This window comes from Protopterus annectens, chromosome 1.part1 (genome assembly GCF_019279795.1).
Source record: "Protopterus annectens isolate FY-2018-M chromosome 1.part1, PAN1.0, whole genome shotgun sequence".
Lineage (NCBI taxonomy): Eukaryota > Metazoa > Chordata > Ceratodontiformes > Protopteridae > Protopterus > Protopterus annectens.
The window spans coordinates 1,356,484,796-1,356,505,384 of NC_056726.1; the positions used below are offsets into that span (position 1 = coordinate 1,356,484,796).

The window sequence follows — 20,589 nt, forward strand, 5'->3', positions numbered from 1 at the left end:
GATTCTGATGCAGAGGACTGTATTCCCTCTTCACCCCCTCCACAGGATTTCTCTTTTGGTGAAACCTTGCATACTCTTAGGGAGCATTTTCACTGGGACAGCCAGGATTACTCTGACTCTAAAAAGAGGCTTAGGGATTTCTTACTCCTGCCCAAACACAGGCCTTTAGCTATCCCCCCTGTACTGGACATTGTTGATGCCTTTTCGGAATCCAGCTTGGCCCCTGGCTCTTTACCTCCTGCACCCAGAAAACCTGATAGATATTACAGGGTTCCTGACTCTCACAAGTTCCTCTCTAAAAATCCTACTGTGGATCCTGAGACCATTTCACAGGGACCCAAGGGCATTAAGGCTACTACTGTCAAAACTCCTACCCCCTCTGATAGAGATTCCAGGGCGCTGGATAGATGGGGTAATAAGGTATACACTTCTGCAACCTTGGCCATTAGGGCCTTAAACTGCCAGTTTCATATGTTAAAGTATCAGCAGCATATTATTGGATTACTTAAACAGAAAATGATGTTGATTCCTGACTGTGCTGAAAATAAAGATTTACAGGATTTAATGCATTCTGCTGAACTCCCGTTCGATTCTCGGCTGAAGCGCCTTCTGTGTGGAGTCTGCATGTCCTCCCCACAGTCGAGTGGCGTTTAAATGACATGTGTGGGCATGCCTTCGTTGAAGGTTGAGCGTCGGGCTAGCACCTCGGCACCGTAAAAATCTACTGCCAGTCATTAGCGGCAGGAGTTCCGCTGTGGCGACCCCTCACCGGGAAAAGCCGAAAGAAAACAGCAATGCATTCTGCTGAACAAGTTCGAAAACGCACTTTGCAGTGTGGTTTTGATTCCCTAGAGGCATCTTGCAGGGCTGCTGTCACTGGGTCTCTACTTAGAAGGCATGCTTGGATTAAGGAGCAATCTTTGCCAGATCATGTTAAATCTAAATTGCTGGATGCTCCCTTAAACCAAGACCGCCTGTTTGGCAACAAAGCAGTAGTAGTACTTAAAAAGATGGAGGAAAAAGCTAAATCTATGCAAACTGTTAAAAATTTCCCAGATTTAGTAGCCATTGGCCCTCTAAACATCGGTCCTTTCCTGCCTCTTCCAGGTCTTCTAAGTTCAGACCCAGAACCAGCAGAACACCCAGACTTCAGTCCCAAGGTACTCACAGGACTAAGCAGTGGGGGGCTCCCACTTCCAAAGCAGGGATTGGTAAGACTCCCCCCTATGGTAAACTCTCTCAATGACTTAACTTTAAATCTTCCAAGCCCTGCACAACTGACTGTTCCTTTAGGGGGAAAGATTGCCCTGCAGGTAAAAAACTGGGAATTCATTACCCAGGACAAGTGGGTTTTAAATAGTTTCCCAAGGATACAGATTCCATTTTCACTCCTTACCAACCCCAAATGGTTGGCCAGATCTACCCCCAAATCAGTGGGCAGAGGCTCAAAAGCAAATTCTCTCTCTCTTAAGCATCAGGGTTATTCAACTTGTTCCAGAAGAGGAAAGGGGACAAGGTTTCTACTCAAGACAAGACTTTTCCTGGTGCCCAGAAAAGACAACTCCTGGCGTCCTATCCTAAACACATTTTTGGTGATCCCAAAATTCAAGATGCTAACTCTTCACCAGCTGCTTCATATGCTAGGCAAGGATGCCTGGCTGGCAACACTGGATTTAAAGGAAGCCTACCTGCACATCCCAATAAGGGAATCTTGCAGAAGATACCTACGCTTCAAAGCAGGCTACATGCACTATCAGTTCTCTGCACTGCCCTTTGGCTTATCTACTGCACCCATAGTATTCACAGAGTGTCTAGCTCCAGTCATTGCATTTTGCAGGCAAAGAAATATCCAAATATATCCATACCTGTACGATCGTCTAATTCAGGCAGAAAGCCAGGACATACTATTGAATCATCTGGCGTTAGTACAGAAATTGCTAACTTCCCTGGGGTACACCGTAAACGAAAAGAAATCACATCTTGTTACCCTGCCAGCAAGTTGTATTCCTGGGAGCAAGCTCTTTTGACAGCCTGCTTCAAACTACTGGCCACAAAGACCCAGCTATCTGCAAGGAAAATACTGCAAGCCCTGGGGTTCATGGCCTCCTGCATTCTCCTAATTCCATATGCAAGACTGCATATGAGGAAACTACAATGGTATCTAAAAAGCCTATGGTGTCAACATTCTCAGGATCTAGAAGCAATGATAACTATCATACCTTGTCTACAGATAGAGTTCCTTTGGTGGGCAGAGGCCTGCCACCAAAACAAGGGACTGACATTCACTCTACCCCCTGCCGCCCAAACCCTAACAACAGACGCATCAGATTATGGATGGGGGGCTCACTTGGCAGGGAAGTGCATTCAGGGCAAATGGAACCCAAGTCAAATGCACCTGCATATCAATCAAAAAGAAATGTTAGCTGTACAGAATGCTCTGACAGCCTTCAAGGACCACATTCTTCCAGGCCAATTAATGGTAAACACGGGCAACACCACTGTTATGTGGTACATAAACAAGCAGGGGGAACCCACTCATACCCTCTCTGCAGACTAGCTATGGCTCTGTAGAACACAGCCTTGAGCTTCCAAGTGCACCTACAGGCTCAATTCCTGCCAGGAAAACTAAATACACTGGCAGACAAACTAAGCAGAAATCTCATGGACCCACACGAGTGGAAACTGGAGCCAAAGACATTCAACATGTTGAGAAACAAAAGGAGTCCAGATATAGAACTGTTTGCCTCCCCCCAGAACTACCAATTGGAATAATTTTGCACAAGGACTCCCCACAAACAAGCTTGGAAAGTGGATGCCGTATCCTTCACCTGGAAAAACCTATCAGTTTATGCCTTTCCCCCTCTGCCTCTCCTCTCCAAGGTACTACTAAAGATCAAACAGGACAAACCAAGGACGATACTGATTGCACCAGACTAGCCACGCCAACACTGGTACCCCTTTTGCGCAGTGTGTCACTGCTGGCACCATGGCACCTGCCTTAGACCCCTGCCCTGCTGTCCCAGCAGGAGGGCCAGATTCTGCACCCACAGCTTCAACCCTGAATCTTGCAGCCTGGCTAATTACCTGATCTGTATGTTACCATCCCTCAGGATGCAAGTGATGGATGTCATTCTGGAGGCAAGGAGTTCTAGTACTCGAAAATCCTATGCTGAAAAATGGAAAAGATTCTGTTCCTGGAACCAAACTCAAGGGATGGGCACAGCAGCGCCCAATTTACCTCAGATTCTTCAATACTTAACTGAGATGCTTCACAAGGGCCTTTCCTTTTCCTCCATCAAAATTCATGCCTCAGCCAATTTAGCTCATTACAACACAGAACCACCCCTCTTCTCTCATCCACTGGTGAAGCAGTTCCTCAGAGGGGCCAAAACCTTAAGACCACCCAGGACAGCCCCTACTCCAGCCTGGAACCTTAACTTTGTATTGGAAAAACTCACTCTACCTCCTTTTGAGCCAGCTGCAAATGCAGAGTTAAAATTCCTTTCTTGGAAAACAGCCTTCCTTTTAGCCATCACTTCAGCAAGAAGGGTGTCTGAATTACAGGCCATCTTGGCAGTGGAGCCTTTCATCATTTTTCATGCGGACAGGGTGTCCCTCAGGACCAATCCCTCCTTCATGCCTAAGGTGGTATCCAGTGCGGCCCTTGATCAGTCCATTCATTTGCCAACCTTCTTTTCTAATCCACAGAACAAAGGGGAATGAATACTGTACTCCTTAGATGTGCACAGACAAACTTAGACTTTATTTGGACAGGACTAAACCTCTCAGGAAATCTAAACAGCTGTTGGTTGCATTTGCTGCAGGGGCAGAGGGTAAGGCCATTTCAAAGCAAACCATTTCTGAATGGATAGGCCATTGCATTCATTTCTGCTATAAGCACCATGGAAAACCTACCCCTTAGGGGATTAGACCACATTCAACCAGGGCTGCATCTACCTCTACAGCCTTTCTCAGAGGTGTCCCTACCAGGGACATCCTAGAAGCTGCTACCTGGAGTTTTGTACATACCTTCACCAAGCATTACCATTTGCCAATTTTCTCTAAATCCAGAGCTGGCTTTGCCACTGCAGTCTTGCTGGGCCTTATAGCTGGTCCTAATGCTATCCAATTTCATCCTCCCATACTTAGTTTTGGGAATCTACCCAAATGTGATGACTGCAACAGTAAACACAAAGAACATAGTACAGCTGTGTACGCTTACCATAAATGTAGATGTTCGAGTGTATTCACTGTTGCAGTCCTAGTTACCCTCCAGGCTTCAGCCCCTAAAGTTTTTTGGTGTACTTGCTTTTTTGTTGGAGGTGTAACCTTGTATATGTAATTGCTTCCCATTATGGGGGCACCTGACATCTGGGGCAAGAAAAACTGATGTAATGGCATTGGCTGCATGCTTTATACCCCTGACTACCTGACATCATGGAAGATGAGACAGCAACTGACGCAGGACTCAAGACTTTGATAACAGGCCGACTGAGGGCTACTGCAAGCAGATAACCCAAATGTGATGACTGCAACAGTGAATACACTGGAACATCTACATTTGTGGTAAGTGTACACAACTGTACTTTCTTGACATAGCCAAAAAATGCTTTGTGGTTGTCTTTGGTGTCCATTGCAATTTTTCTTTCAAAGCTCGCCTTTGAGGATTTTATAAGGGATCTTCGCTTTTTGCTAAGGTTGGTCAGGGAGCTCCTCCATTCCTGGGTTTTTACTCTTTTTTTTTTTTTTTTTTTTTTTTGTAATAATTTCTTCCTTCTGTTATAGAGCTTGTTTATGGCCAGGATCTGCCAGACTGATTTCCTTTTTTTTGGAGGAATTGGTCTTGGTTTTGTTCGGTATAGTATGGTCCATGCACTCATGGAAGTGCTTGTAGAGTGCTTTTGTGTAGGCTACAGCAGATTCAACCAAATTGCCATTCTGCATTGGAGTAATGAAGTTTGCCACCTCGGTCTTAAGTAGCATAAAGTTTGCTTTGGAGAAGTTTTTCACTGTGGTTTCCTTCGGGGGGGGGGGGGTACGTGGATATCGAGAGTGATGAGTTTATGGTCTGATCTAACCAATAAGGGATTTACCTCGGGTAGGGAGCACTTTTCCCCCATGTTGATGATGACCAGGTCCAGTATATTGTTGCCCCTTGTAGGGGTGTTGATAAACTCGTCCAGGGCATCTGAGTTAATATATTCCAGGAAGCGTTGAGCAAAGGTATTAGTGCTTGAGTAGTTTTCCCGGTTGATGTTTGGGTAACACCCAGCATTAGGGTGTTTGGTTGGACCCTCATGTTTTCCAGTACCTTGAGGAACAAGGAGTGGGGGTCTTGGGGCAGGGATGGTGATCTGTAGCAAGCTACAATCTGGATTGCAGTTTTGCCCATTATCAGTTGCACTTGGATGATCTCTGAGGCATTATACGTTGCAGCTAGTCTGGAGGTGTGGTGGTCCTTGATGAGTATGGATACGCCTCCTCCCTTGGTGTTTCGGTCCAGGTTTTGTGGCCGAAGTGTGTGGTATAAGTTGTAGCATGGAATCGCTGGGATGCTCTCTTGAGCCTTGAACCAGGTCTCAGTTACTGCACAAATATCGATGTTCTCCATTTTGAGAAGAGCCTCAAGTCAGTGCATTTTGAGGTTTAAACTCCTGGCGTTGAGCAGCATTACCCTCAGTTTCTTGTCACTGGTACTTATTACAGTGGTGGGTTTGTCTTTTGAGCCTTGCCTAAAAAAGGCCCTATGGGGGTGGCAAGAACCTTGGCCAGTATCCTGAATCTTGGGGGTGACAGGTGCAAGCCATCTTTGGCAAAGCATCGTGGCTTGTTGAGCATGTCATCCCAGGCAGACAGATACTGGATCCCCTTTGAGTGACACCAGAAGCTTAGCCAATTGTTGAAATTTATCATTTTTTCCTTGTACTGAGGTATCATTCTTGGTGAAAGTAAGATGCTACTCAGGGCTAGGGTCATACCTGCCTTAGTTACATGATCAGAGAGCTCTTCTATGTCTCTCTTAGTCCAGGGAGGTTTATCTCATGTCATTCACACCAACATGGACAATAACAGAATCATATTTGTACTTGTTATGGAGTGACCTGAGTGCCTGCGTGATGTGGCAGATTCTGGCGCCCAACAAACAGCTGGCAGTAACCTTCTCTTTGTCCAGCCTGTTGAGTGGGACATCAGTGTGCCTGACTATCGAGTCCCCTATTACAAGCGTGTTTGGTATGATGTTATGCCTTATGGGCTGTGGTTGTGTGTCACACTGGTTTTGGAGGTTATGTATTGGTTGCGGTATGTTTGGTTGGAGGTTGCTTGCATGTCTGCTTTGGAGGTCTCTGTTGTTTCCGCAGATTTTTATTTAGAGCCTCCGAGTTATTGTTCCTGCATTTTTAAGCACATTCAGATGTCTCAGTTGGTCACTGGGAATAAAGTTATAATTGATAGCTTGGGGTTGTCTGTGATGAAAATGATTGTGTGGCGGGGGCTGGAGAGGAAGGGATTGCAGTGTATCTAAATGTAAGAAGTTGGCCATAATTTTTAACTTTCCATCACAAACATCAGCATTGTACAAAATAAGTCTGTGCTTGTCTGTGCAGGCTGTATTTGAGCAGCTGATCAGTGGCACAGTGAGTAGCCTTGCCAGCTCACTGGGTTGAGGTTTTGGCTGTGATTCCTTCTACAGGGAGTCTGGATGTACTCCCTGTCTCTGTTGGTTTTTATCCAAGTGCTCTGGTTTCCTCCCCTAGTCAGTGAGCTGTATAATATATTCCAGTGGCCATTTGTGCTTTTACTTTCATCCCAGTTGAACATCAGAGAAGTACACAGAAGGTAACTATCTTATTTCGGAAGAGTAGGCAGGCAGACACCTCTTCTACGTATGATTTATATATCTTTACAAACATTTGTCATCTCAGTCTATTGGGAACTGCTATTTTTGTTAGCTTGAACATTAACAATTTTTTTCTTGTAGCCCTCACGCAAAACCCCACAGCAGTTACCCGACAGCCACTATCTCCATATATCAGACTACATTAATACCTACACACACACTACCTATCCATACCCCTTTAAGTATTCACATCACATCACACCCATGCCAGCACCCAACTCACATGCATCGAACATATCTGGGTCACATTACCTCATCATGTCTAATTGTGGTAGAAAACCCCAGTTGTATATAAAACTACACATTCGAGAAACACTATTCAAATTCAGTTCCATTGTCTTTATACTTTTGCTAAGAGGCAACACTGAGCCCAGTCCAGGATCACTTAACAGTATTACCTCAACTCAAAACAAGAAACACCATCATATTACCTACTCCCTCATTAATGCCTACAGCACCAAGAACAGAATTGACCAAATCAGTGCTTTTATCATGCAATTTATTCTTGACATTATAGCTGTTACAGAAACATGGCTGAAGCCTAATACCCCCCCCAGTCTTTTACTGTCTTATACCAAACTATTCATACCTACAAGATTTTATACCAGGCAAAAAACCTAAGGGGGAGGAGCATTAATTATCTTCAAAGACCACCTTACATTTTTTTCACAAGCTAACAGTAACTCAGAATTGGATCATAACAGTATCCTTTTAAAATTTCCAACAACCAACCAAAAACCACTTGTAGCCAGTGCATACCTACCTCCACCAGCCTCACTACCAAAATTCAATACAGTCATCCAACGAATGTTTGCCATAGCTCCCAAAACTGTAACCTAATCACTTTTGGAGACTTAAGCCATAATTACTTAGAACCAAAAGCTGCTGGTATGACAGAACTCTTGGCCAGCTTAAGACATGCCCATATAAACTCTTGAATACATCAGATCAAGCTCTTAATCCAGTAGACACACCCTACTAGATCTTGTAATAACTAATAATCCTATAGTGGTATCCAACTTCACCATACATGCATTCTCCTTCGGTATCCCATCACATTCTCAGTACATAATCTAACATTAAAATATAAACTTAAACTTATCAGTCTCAGGCCCAAAACATTCAGAATATCACTAAACTTAAAAACCACTTTGCCATCTTTGATTGGTCTTACTTACATTGCCATAAAAGACCCCAGTGAAGCAGTTGATGTGCCTACCAATACCTTACTGCACTTGCAAAACAAAATCTTTCCCTTAATATAAAGGCGTCTTCAACCTTATAAACATGATTTGGTATCTAACGAGCTCAAACATCTTCTCAAGTTACCTGTTAAAGAATGGAACAATTGGAAGTGTAACCCTCCACAGATTCCCAAGTCAGATATACCTCAGTAAGCAACTAAGCCAAGCCATCCATCCACAGGCACAAAAATAAACACTGCCAAAACAAACAAGTTTCATTTTTAGCCAAACCCAAAAGATTCTGGAGAGAAATTAACCTGTTGATGGGTTGAAAATAACACCACTACAAACAAACTGTTATGAGCAGACTTCTTCAACGAGTTTAGTAACCTGCCACATACTGTACTTATTTCCTTGTTTCACTTGAAAGAAAGTTACTGTTTGTCGTTTTTGCATTTAAGTTACCTGTAACACATTGCATTTAAGTTACCTGGCACTTGCTCACTAAAGCAATTATATAAGTCAGCTCTAAAAAATTAAAAGCACTACACCCTCACAAACTCCCCTTGAGTGCCTTGTTCCCCATTGGCCCTTTTTTTCAATTATAAAGGAATTCCCAATACTTTTCTAGCATGTCCAAAGGTCAGTTGTCAATCTCCTCTCCAGTCCAGCTGGTGAAACCCTCTCCTCCTCCCAACAAATTCCAACACATGTGAGAGATGCAACCATATAGCCAAACTGGAGGCTAAGCTCTCTCAACTCAGTACTGGCGTAACCAGTCGGGAGGAGAAGGAAACCACACTCACTACAGTTCCAGTCTCACATAGACCTACCACGACAACAAACCAAACACATAAACACACAAAAACATACTCGGTGGCTCTAAATAAAAATCTGCCTAAGCAGCAGAGACCTCCAAAGCAGACACCCAAGCAACCGCTACCCCAAAACAAAACACGTGCAACACATAGCTCACAAAGCCAGTGTGCCGAACAGTCACAGCCCTTAAGGCTAAACAACACACCTGATACACTTGTAATAGGTGACTCTGCCGTCAGGCACACTGACGTCCCGCTCACCAGGCTGAACAAGGAGAAGGTCACGGTGAGCTGCCTGTCGGGCGCTAGGATCCGCCACATAACACAAGCACTCAGGTCACTCCAAGGCAAGTACAAATATGACTCAGTCATTGTCCATCCTGGTCTGAAAGACCTGAGACGTACCTCCCTGGACTACATGAAAAGAGACATAGAGGAGCTCTCTGAGCATGTAGCCCAGGCCGGTATGACCCTGACCTTGAGTAGTATCTTACCCTCACCAAGAATGATGCCACAATATGAAGACAAGATGATCAATGTCAACAATTGGCTTAAGTGTTGGTGTCATTCAAAGGGGATCCAATGCCTGTCAGCCTGGGATGACATGCTCGACAAGCCACGATGCTTCGCTAGGGACGGCTTGCACCTGTCACCCTTGGGCTTTCGGATATTGGCAAAGGCTCCTGCTACCCCCATAGTGCCTTTTTTAGGCAAGGCTCAAAAGACAAACCCACCTCCATAGGTATCACAAGGGATAAGAAACTAAGAGTAATGCTACTCAACGCCAGAAGTCTAAACCTCAAGATGCACGCTTTCGAAACTCTCCTTAGCATGGAGAACATCGATATCTGTGCAGTAACAGAAACCTGGTTCAAGGCTCGAGAGCACCCCAGCACTACCAGGTTATACCTCATACCATGCTTTTCGGCCCCAAAACTTGGACCGAACCACAAAAGGAGGGATTGTATCAATATTAGTCAAAGATACCCACACCTCCAGGTTGGTGGCACAGCACGAAGCATCAGAGACTATCCATGTGCAACTAACTGTGGGTAAAACTGCCTTCCAGTTTATAGCCTGCTACAGACCACCCTCCCAAACACAGGAGCCCCACTTGGCCTTCCTGAGAATACTGGAAAATATGAAGGTCTCTCCAAACACCATTATATTGGGCGACTTCAACTACCCAAACATAGACTTGGAGCATTACTCTAGCTCCAACACCCTAGCCCAAAGGTTCCTAGAATTTATAAACTCAAATGCTATGGAACAACTTGTTACCACTCCCACAAGAGGGGAAAACATACTGGACCTGATCATCACCAACATGGGGACACTATGCTCCAGACCAGACGTGTATCCCTCACTGGTAAGATCAGACCATAAACTAATCTCAATGGATATTCACATGCCGACCCCACCCCCTGCCCAAAAAACCACAGTGAAAAACTTATCTAAAGCAAATTTCACACGCCTCAAAACCGAGGTGAAATCCTTCAAAGCCCCCGGGCCTGTGGAAAATACGGCCCAGACCGCAGAATCCTTTATAAATGCATTCTATGAACACCTTCAGGAATGCATGGATCATGCAATCCCAAATAAAACCAAGACCCAATCCTCCAAAGGCAGACGTCCTGTCTGGTGGACCCCAGCCATAAACAAACTATACAATAGAAGGAGGAAGCTACTACATGATAGAGCAAAATCCCAAAAAGGGAAGGCATCTCTGATCAGTATTAGCAAAAACTACGGGCACTCATAAAATCGTCTAAGGCCAGCTTCGAGAGAAAAATTGCACAGGACACTAAGGATAATCACAAGGCTTTCTTTAGTTATGTTAGCAACCTGGGTGGGAATTCCCAGATATGCTCAGAATTAGTCCAAAATGACAAAAAATACACCGAGCCCACAGACATTGCCAACATCCTAGCTGACAGGTTCAGTGCAAATTTCTCCCCCCTCTCCCCACCAAAAGGGCAAATATCTATCCCAACAGAGTGCTGCCCCCCTGACATCTCAGATGCTCAGGTAAGAGCCGCCCTTTCCAAACAAAAAACACAGCATCAATGGGACCAGATGGTGTCCCGGGCTGCATCCTACATGAACTCCAAGAAGAGCTAAACCCAAACATAAAACTACTGTTCAATCTTAGCCTTACTACAGGATATGTACCCAAAGAGTGGCGTACAGCAACAGTGGTCCCTCTCCAAAAAGGTGGTGCCTCAACGGATCCTGGAAACTATCGCCCCATAAGCCTGACTAGCTTGGTCTGCAAAGCTATGGAAAGGATCATCATGGACCTCATAAATAAAGATATTGGGGACCTACAGACACTGGATCCTACCAAGTTTGGCTTTGTTAAGGGCAGATCCTGCCTCTTAAACCTGGTCGATTTCTTTGAAACAGTCACCAAGGCCATTGACGAGGGGAAGGTGGTCCACACAGCCTACCTGGACCTCTCAAAAGCCTTCGATACAATACCCCACTCGGGCATTATAGATCAGCTCACCAGCTTAAATACAAACCCCATGTCACTAGATGGGTTGTAAACTGGCTCAAGGACAGAACCCACATGGTTAGAATTGCTGGAGCCATGTCAGACTCCAAACCAGTTACAAGTGGCATCCCACAAGGCTCAGTCCTGGGACCTCTCTTGTTCGGTATATATTTCTCGGCGGTACAGGCCAACACGGAAGGACTGTGGCTGACCAAGTTCACAGATGACGGCAAACTGGACGCCATAATCAACTCTCCAGCCGAGACAAACATCCTCCAAAAGGGCCTCATAGAAACAGACAACTGGTGCCAGAGCCATGGCCTCAAGCTAAATGCCAAAAAGTGTATAGTCATCCCCTTTGGCAAAAACAAAGTGCCCACAAATTACCACATAGGTGGTAATCCATTAAGTACAGAAGAAGTCATTAGGGACCTGGGGACCCAAGTTGATAGCATTCTCTCATTTGACAACCACGTGGCCAAAGTGGTTAGAAAAACATTTTATATAGCCCACCTAATCATGAAGGGATTCACATCTAGATCAGGGGAGGTCATTGTACCTCTTTACTCATCCCTCATCAGGCCCATAATTAAGTACAATGCCCTTTTGAGATGTACCTTACCAGACACCTGCAGCAACTGGAAAGACCCCAAAAGTACCTCACCAAGAGGATCAAAGGGCTCAAACAGATGCCATATGCTGCCCAGTTAAAGAAACTCCAGCTCTACTCAGTGGCATACCGCCTGCTCAGAGGCGATCTGTGCCTGACGTATAAAGCCATGTCCAACCCGGAATTAATGGACATGCTGCACCTCAGAAAATCCAAATCCCATCGAGCTACGCGCTCAAGAGACTTGAACCTCAGCACTGAAATAAATAGGACATGCTGGAGGGACAGATTCATAACCCAGAGGCTCCCTTCACTCTGGAATAAAATCCCAGTCCAGGTTAGGCAGAGTCCCACATTGACTCTCTTCAAGAGGAATCTTGATGAGTGGATGGGAGATCGTAGGTTTACCCCGGCTATCACTTCTGTGTCACTGTTAGACAGAGGCACAGTATACTAACCTCAAAAAAAGGCATAGCAAAGTTAATTTAAAATGGGTGGCGAAAGCCAAACACACTCTGGCTAGGCTTATAAATGCCCTAGGGCAGATGGCCTAGTATGAACCTATATCCAACATTAATGCAAACCTACCACCCCCACAGCCACCCTTTCCCCTCCCTTTACATTCTACTTTTCCACTTCAAAAAGATTATAACCAAAGAGCTAGAAACACAAATTGACCAAATACAAGTAGGTACTACCCCAGACTCAGATAACCTAGCCCCTTGGTTCATTCATCTTCCACCCTATCACTCACATGTACAAACTCTACTTAACTAATTAGTTAATGTGCCTCAGATAATGAAAACAGCATTAGTCACTTCTATTCCAAAGATACGCAAGCCAATTACTGCTTCATAGGTAGGTGCTAGGCTATCAGCCCAAGGACCTAAGTAAGCCTAGCCAACAAGGTTCCCTGGCTTACGCCACCCAAGAAAGTTATTTTCCTGTGCCCCTGTCGAGCAGAACCACAGAAGTGATCCCCAGGGTGTATTTCCTATTTCCCATCCACTTATCAAGATTTTTCTTGAAGACTGCTAATTAGGAACTTTGCTTGTCATAGATGGGTAGCTTGTTCCAGAGTATGGGAAGTCTCTGGGATCTATCCCTCCAGCATGTCCTGTTTATTGTGGTGACGATATGTTTAGGTCCCTAGAGCATGTAGCTCGGAGGGATTGGGATTTCTTTAGGTGTAGCATGTCCAACAGCTATGGGTTTGACATAGCTTTATATGTTAGGCAGAGATCACCTCTGAGTAGGCGATATGCTGCAGGGTAAAGCTGGAGTTTTTTGAAACAGTCAGTGTAGGGTATCTGTTTGAGGCCAGTAATCCTCTTAGTGAGGTACTTCTGTGGTCCTTCCAGCTGCTGCAGATGTCTTGTGAGGTACATCCCAAAAGGGGCATTGTACTCTATAATGGGTCTAATGAGTGTCGAGTAGAGGGGAACAATGGCCTCTTTTCCCTAGATGAGAACCTTTTGTGATGAGGTGTGCCACGTAGAAGGATTTCCTAACTACTGTGGCGATGTGATTATCAAAGGAGAGACTACTGTCCACCTGGGTCCCCAGGTCTCTTATCACACATTCGGCATTAAGTAAACTGCCGCCTATGTGTTAGTTCATGGGTACAGAGTTTTTTACCAAAGGGGATGACTCTGCACTTTTTGGCATTGAGCTTGAGGCCATAGCTCTAACGCCAGGCATCTGTCTCAGTGAGGCCCTTCTGTAGGATGTCCACATCATTTGGGGACTCAAATATGGCTCCTAGTTTGCAGTCATCTGCTAACTTCGTTAGCCAAAGGCCTTCTGTGTTAGCCTGTACTTCAAAGAAGTAAATACCAAACAGGAGAGGTCCCAGGACTGAAGCCTGTGGTACTCCACTTGTCACTGCAATATCGTCTATCTCAGTACTTCCCACTTTAGGTAAAATACTAGAAAAAAATGATCAACCAAATTACTGCTTATTTACATTAATACCATTTTCTGTCTAGGAAGCAATATGGATTGTGGTCTGGACGCAGCACCATAACAGTTCTCTACTCCCTTGCAGATTTAGCTTAATCTTTTAGGGGTTTGGCATAATGGTTAAGGTGTTTACCTCACAGACAAGACGTACATAGTTTGATTCTCACTAAGGAAAATTGGCTAGGCTTAAAATGGCCCACAAGGGCAACTAGCCTAGTACTTGGCTGTGAACATACTATCTAATATGGACAAAGTATTTAAATGCTTGTGCCTTTCACTTGCCAGTTTGATTGGTGATGGCTTGGGCCTGAAGTGATGTGCTGAAACTCATAATCTCTTGAATAAAAGTTTTAGAACTTGATAACTAAGTTATGGATCATTGTCTAACATTCTAGGATATTCCATATCTGAAAACAGAAAGTACAAGTCTTCTTTTTTGAACCAGGGTGATGTCAGAATTTCAAGAGTTCCTGTCTCTGCTTTGGTCTCTGTGCATGTCAAGCAGTGAAAATCTTTGCAGTATTAGTTTCTTTCTGTGCTCTCATTTTAAGCCAGTGCACTATCTCGATCTTTCTTTGTACTTAGACATTCCTAAACTTGCAGATTTTCAGATCATTTAGTTTCTTAGTTGTGATGGATTTATCATTTTCTTGCCTGTTAAATAGACAACTGTGAAAACAAGAACCGGTCCTCTTTGAAACTGTAATGTGGCGGCCAGTATTACTGCTGTAAGGGCAAGAATACAGCTTCTATGGGACCTGACAATATCCCTGGTTGTGTTCTACATGACCTTCAGAGTTAACTGGCACCTCATCTGTGTGCACTGTTCAATTACAGCCTCACCTCAGGCTTTGTCACTGCCGAATGGCGCACTGCTAAAGTTATCCCTCTCCACAAAGGAGGACCGGCTACAGACCCTGGGAACTGTCGCTCTATTAGCCTGACCATTCTGATATGCAAAGCTATGGAACGCATCATCATGGACTTAATAAACAAGGATATTAGGAATCTCCAGACTCTGGATCCCACACAGTTTGGTTTTATGAAGGGTAGATCATGCCTGCTCAACTTGGTCAACTTCTTTGAGTCAGTCACCAGAGCTGTGGATGAAGGCAAGGTGGTTCATGCAGCCTGCTTTGATCTGACCAAGGCTTTTGATACCATTCCCCACTCAGGAGTCATAGAAAAACTTACTGAGCTTGGCATCAACCCCTATGCCACTAGGTGGGTTGCAAACTGGCTTACAGATAGAACCCACAGTGTGAAAGTAGCTGACTCTGTCAGACTGACGATTATTCACGAGTGGAGTCCCACAGGGTTCAGTCCTGGGTCCTCTCCTGTTTGGTATCAACTTCTTTGAAGTCCAGGCCAACACGAAGGGACTCTGGCTGACAAAGTTCGCAGACTATTGCAAGTTGGGAGCTATTATTAACTCCCCAAGTGATGATGACATCCTACAGAAGGGCCTCACTGTGACCAATGACTGGTGTCAGAACCATGGCCTTAAGCTCAATGCCAAAAAATGTGTCGTCATCCCATTTGGGAAAAACCCAGTTCCCATGAATTACCACATTGATGGTAGTCCACTGAACACAGAAGACGTTATAAGAGATCTGGGAACACAGGTTGGCAGCAACCTCTCTTTTGATCACCACATTGCCACTGTGGTCAGAAAGTGCTTCTATGCGGCACATCTCATTACCTAAGGTTTTGCATCCATGAAGAAAGAGGTCATTGTCTCCCTCTACTCTTCCCTCATTAGGCCAATCATCGAGTACACCACTTGGCATGTACCTCACTAGACACCTACAACAACTGGAGAGGCCGCAAAAGTACCTCACAGAGGATCCTAGGCCTTAAACATTTGTCCTATATGGACAGACTGAAAAAACAACTATTCTCTGTCGCATATCACCTACTTAGAGGCGATCTCTGCTTGACTTACAAAGCAGTGTCTGACCCAGCTGTGTTAGAAATGCTACAGCTAAAGAAATCCCAATCCCTCCGCACCACACGCTTCAGAGACCCAACCTCATTACCACAATTAACAGAACATGCTGGAGGGACAGGTTCAAAACCCAGAGACTGCCCATGCTATGGAGCAGACTTCTCATACATGTCAAGCAGAGCACCTCGCTGACCCTCTTCAAGAGAAATCTTCATGAGTGGATTGGAAACAGAAAATTCACCCCGGGATAACACCAGTGGCTCTACTCAACAGAGGCACTGGAAACTAAGGTCAGATGGCACTATACCAGGGTAATCCTATAGCTAGGCTTGTAAAGACCCCAGGGCTATTAGCCTAGTACACACCTATAAGCCTATGTAGATGTTTTTGATTGTCTGGCCATCCCAACATACAGTTTCTGATAACATTTGCATTTATTTCTGTTCTGGTAGCTGCCTTTAGTTCTTACAGCTTCTCGGGCATCGTTGGAATTTTAGTTACATTTCTTAGAATGTAATTGTCTTCCTCCACTATAAGGATTGTCATCTCACAGCTAATGAGTAAAGGGATGCTCCATTTCAGGGACTTTTGTCTCATTTGTTCAACTATTAATTGGCAGTATGTTGAAACAAAAGCAATTACTTCCAATACATCACTGAAACCTAAAAATCAGCACAGAGAAGGAAGTGCTAAAAAGACATTAACAGAAAAAGAAATGCAGCTGTAACAGAAACTGCAGACAAATACTAGATTTACTGGTTGAAGATAAGTATAATGAAGCCATGGCAAAGGCTGTAGATAAAACATTGAAGCAGCTGTCAGTTTATTTTCAGGAAGATAAGCAACAAGATGTGGTCAATCAATTTTGTTGCAAAAAAATGAGTTTGTATGAACTGTGATAAACAGGAGTTTAGGACATTTCCTAGCCTCTCCGGTGGCATAGAGGGATAAAAGCTCGACTTCTCACTACTGATGGAACCATAGGGGAGGGATGAGCATGCTTATCTGGTGTGGGGAAGTTACATGAGCATTCCCTCCCATGATCCCTGGTGAAGACTGGAGATGTCAAATTGGGGGGCATTTTTGAAGGAGGGAAAATGGTAGTAAATATGGCTGAACTGCTGCAGAGGCAAGATGATACAGTGCATGCCCACCCCTTGGATGCAACCACAGAGACTGCAATGGGGGGGGGGGGGTTAATGAGATAGGCCCAAGTTTAAAACCTCTGTCTGATGGTGATGATCAAGACCCACCAAGATACCATTAGGTTCCTTGACTGACCCCATACACTGGGCCTGACACCCATGCCCCTTATGGACAGAGGTAGCTTAAAATGCCTGGCCCTCAGTGTCCTATTTTAGACATTGGATATTATTATTTCATAGAAACTTGGCCCGGTTTAGAAAGACACCCCCCCCCCCCCCCGCCGAGTCGTTGAAGTAGTAACAATCTATGAATAAGTAGAGCAGAAAGTACTCAAAAAAAAAAGTTGCCAAGATTCTTGAAGTTGCATCTCCAAATCAAGTTGTAGCATGACAAGAACTGTCCCAAGTAGAAATATTAGTTGTCCAGTGTAAACAGCCGTATTAAAGTCTCCAAATATGAAAAGTAGTTGAAGAGTTCATACAGTTGTGTGGACCGAGTTAAAAAGGATGTTAAGGTCTAGAGAGTTTCATTTATTTAAAATCTCTGAATACACTTTATCTTATGTTAAGGTTTAAAGCTTTTGACTTGTTTAACAGAGCTCAAGTTATCTGTAAATGATCAGTCTAATGTATCGCATGCCACCTCATATGTACACAAATGTACTTTATTTTTCTCAATAGAATATCACATATAGGGTGTAGAGCTTTACTGCTAATGAACTTGTCACAGTGATTAGCATTACATGTGGTGCAGTTCTTTGGGAGGTTGTATTTGGAATAATCACTTATTTGAGGATAGTGCACACATTTGTTCGATTCTGTTGTTTATTGGTCATCTAGCTGCATCTTCCTAGTGAAGTGCATCACATCACGGCATGCCAGCAAATGTCAGAGCTTCAGAGAAAAACATACCAAACCTATGAGAAGATGGAAAATATTCAAACTGTAAACCCTTTCAGGTGGATCCCTGCTTAGATCGGCTGGTGTGCTAAGGACATAACTGTTACTTACATTGTTTAATTTGATATATATATATATATATATATATATATATATATATATATATATATATATATATATATATATATATATATTGCAGTGCTGAATAGTACTGCTGGTAAATCAGTACTGGTAAAATTCAGACTTGTACTTTCTGGAAAATACTTCATCCTCTGATTAGTTGTAATAATAGTTGACTATATGTGTGAATGCCAATAAACGAACACAGACTATTTTGTTTTTGTTTCTAGGTTGTACAGTTCGTATATGGGAATGGCATGGCTTTCCATTATCCTGAGCCTATAAACAAGGAGCAATATGTCCGATCCAAAGTGTGGTGTACTGATTATGATTCATTCCTACCAGATATATATGAATGGCCAGAATCTGCCTCAAAGCCACCCAGAGTTTAATAATGCATTGTATATACGTTTACCTTACAATCAGACACTTCTCTGTAAATGATTATATAAATAAGACATATGTAACAAGGAACAGTTTACATGTGCTCATGTAATAATGATGTGTGGAACTGTATAATTAGGGTGATGTACAGAAATTAATGTTCAGTTTCTGCTGACACCACTGCATTTGCACTCTGTTTCTTCGTGTATCATGGATGAATTACAGAGTGTACAGATCAGAATCTTGACAATAGCTCTGATAATTTCATCTTTTACTTAGTACAACATTGTTTTGTTGTTGTTATAATCCACAATTTACAGAGATAGGTATAGTTATTCTATGAGGAATTAACACCCCATTCAGGAATAGTTTTCAGCCTTATGCCTACTGAGTGCTGATAGGCTTCAGCTCCTCTGTAACTCTGTATTTGATTAAATGGATTAGCAGAAAATGAGTAATCTACAACTTTTTTAGTAATGTGAAATATGTATATAGATGTATGTCTGTAACCTCAGAGCAATTGTTTTCCAGATTACCTATGTTTACCTATGTATATTAGCAGTGTTTGTAATAGTTTTGTGACTATGCTTAAGTTTAATTATTTAGTAATTTTAGATCACTGTATTTAAGAACAAATACATTGTTAGAGACTGTATTTTCCTTCCTGACTGAGAAATTTGTGATAACATCTGTACTTCGAATATCATATAACAAAAATGCTTATATGTGTCTTAGAACAAGAAGAATGAAAAGTTTTTTAGACTTGTTTGACCCAGTAATATGGAGTGAAATTTTTGCACACCGACATATGATTTTGTGGAAACCTTTGTCAGATGCGTCCAGTTTTCTAAAATACTTCTGGTTTGTGGAAAACTAGTTAGTGGTGACACAGAAGACAAAACATTTTTTTAAGAGCACATTAACATGCGCTATAACATTCCATAAGTATACTGAAGGAATTTGCTAAAGCTGTGGCTATATTAGGTTATAACCCTCTTGATTTTAAGATTATTTTCTGTAACTCCATACTGCTACATTTTTTTTGCATCATCTATACTTATGAATATGTAATTAATGTTGACGGAAGTTAATGGCTTCTTTTGATTTTAAGGGAAAGTTTGAAGCTGTTGTGTAATATATTTGTCATTTTCTTTTTTTTTTTTATTTTCATTATCGTTTTTTATCCGACATTATGGCCTTCACTGGTAAGTTCTAAACATAGGCTTTCAAACAGACCCAGGTCAGCATTGCCTTATAGACCATGTAGAGGTGACCTCTATGTAACCTGTAATACAGAGAATATAATGACAATTCTTGAATCTTTTCTCTGAATCTTTTGTTCATTTCTGAGAATTCTGACAATTCCTGAAGCCTTCCTAGTTTGCTTTCCACTCTTATGATTTTTTCTTGAAAGGAATTGCACCTTTTCAAGTTACTTCCGAGGGCTTACTCAAAGTCTGCATAAACGCACAGCCATCAGTTCCATGGCTTGTACGGATAAAGCCCTGACTGTGAACTGGAGTGCCAGTGGCAGCACAGATGCTGGAGGAATCAACTAGAGAGAGAAAGAGGAATGACAAGGTGCTTGTCTGTTTGCCTGTTTTGAGGTAGTGAATTTAGGAGCATGTTGGGTTGTACCTAATGTCATGATTTCTGGTTTGAGACTGGGCCCAGCAGTACATTGTCTTCATCTTGAACAGATGGGTAGGACACATGAGAAGCCTCACAGAAAAGGTGAGGTGACTTCCTCACCACTTCCATGGCACAGTTCCATGAATAGCATGTTTAGGGGAATGGTAGAGCATAGCAGTCATTATACCAAAAATCCATGTAGGCAGCATTTGTGATGACCCAGACTCCTTTTCCTGTCTGGCTGCCTCATCCAAATCCACTGACATAATGGACAGCCCCCCAACAGGTTAAGAGGGAACAAACGGTCTAAGTCTGTAGTGTAATATGATGGGGAAAGATACGTACTATGATGACGTTATGAACACTGGCAACAGTATGTATCTTTTGGACACAGATCTATGAACAGCAAATTCGTTAGACAAACAAGGAAAGAAATGCATTATTGTGTTTAATGATGGGTTTAATCATTGAGGAATGAAATGACAAAGCCA

At 43.2% G+C, this 20,589-nt stretch overlaps 1 protein-coding gene across 8 annotated transcripts in view; it reads left to right on the plus strand.

The window, feature by feature from the left end:
- ME2 (malic enzyme 2) overlaps positions 1–19,785 on the plus strand; it is a 1,978,505-nt gene extending 1,958,720 nt beyond the window's left edge. For all 8 annotated transcript variants that reach the window (XM_044082071.1, XM_044082092.1, XM_044082073.1 and 5 more), the window contains one exon: positions 18,313–19,785. In XM_044082071.1, coding sequence (XP_043938006.1) covers positions 18,313–18,474 — 162 coding nt within the window. In that variant the 3' untranslated portion in view covers positions 18,475–19,785. The remainder of the gene's footprint in view (positions 1–18,312) is intronic.
- The last annotated feature ends 804 nt before the right edge of the window (positions 19,786–20,589 follow it).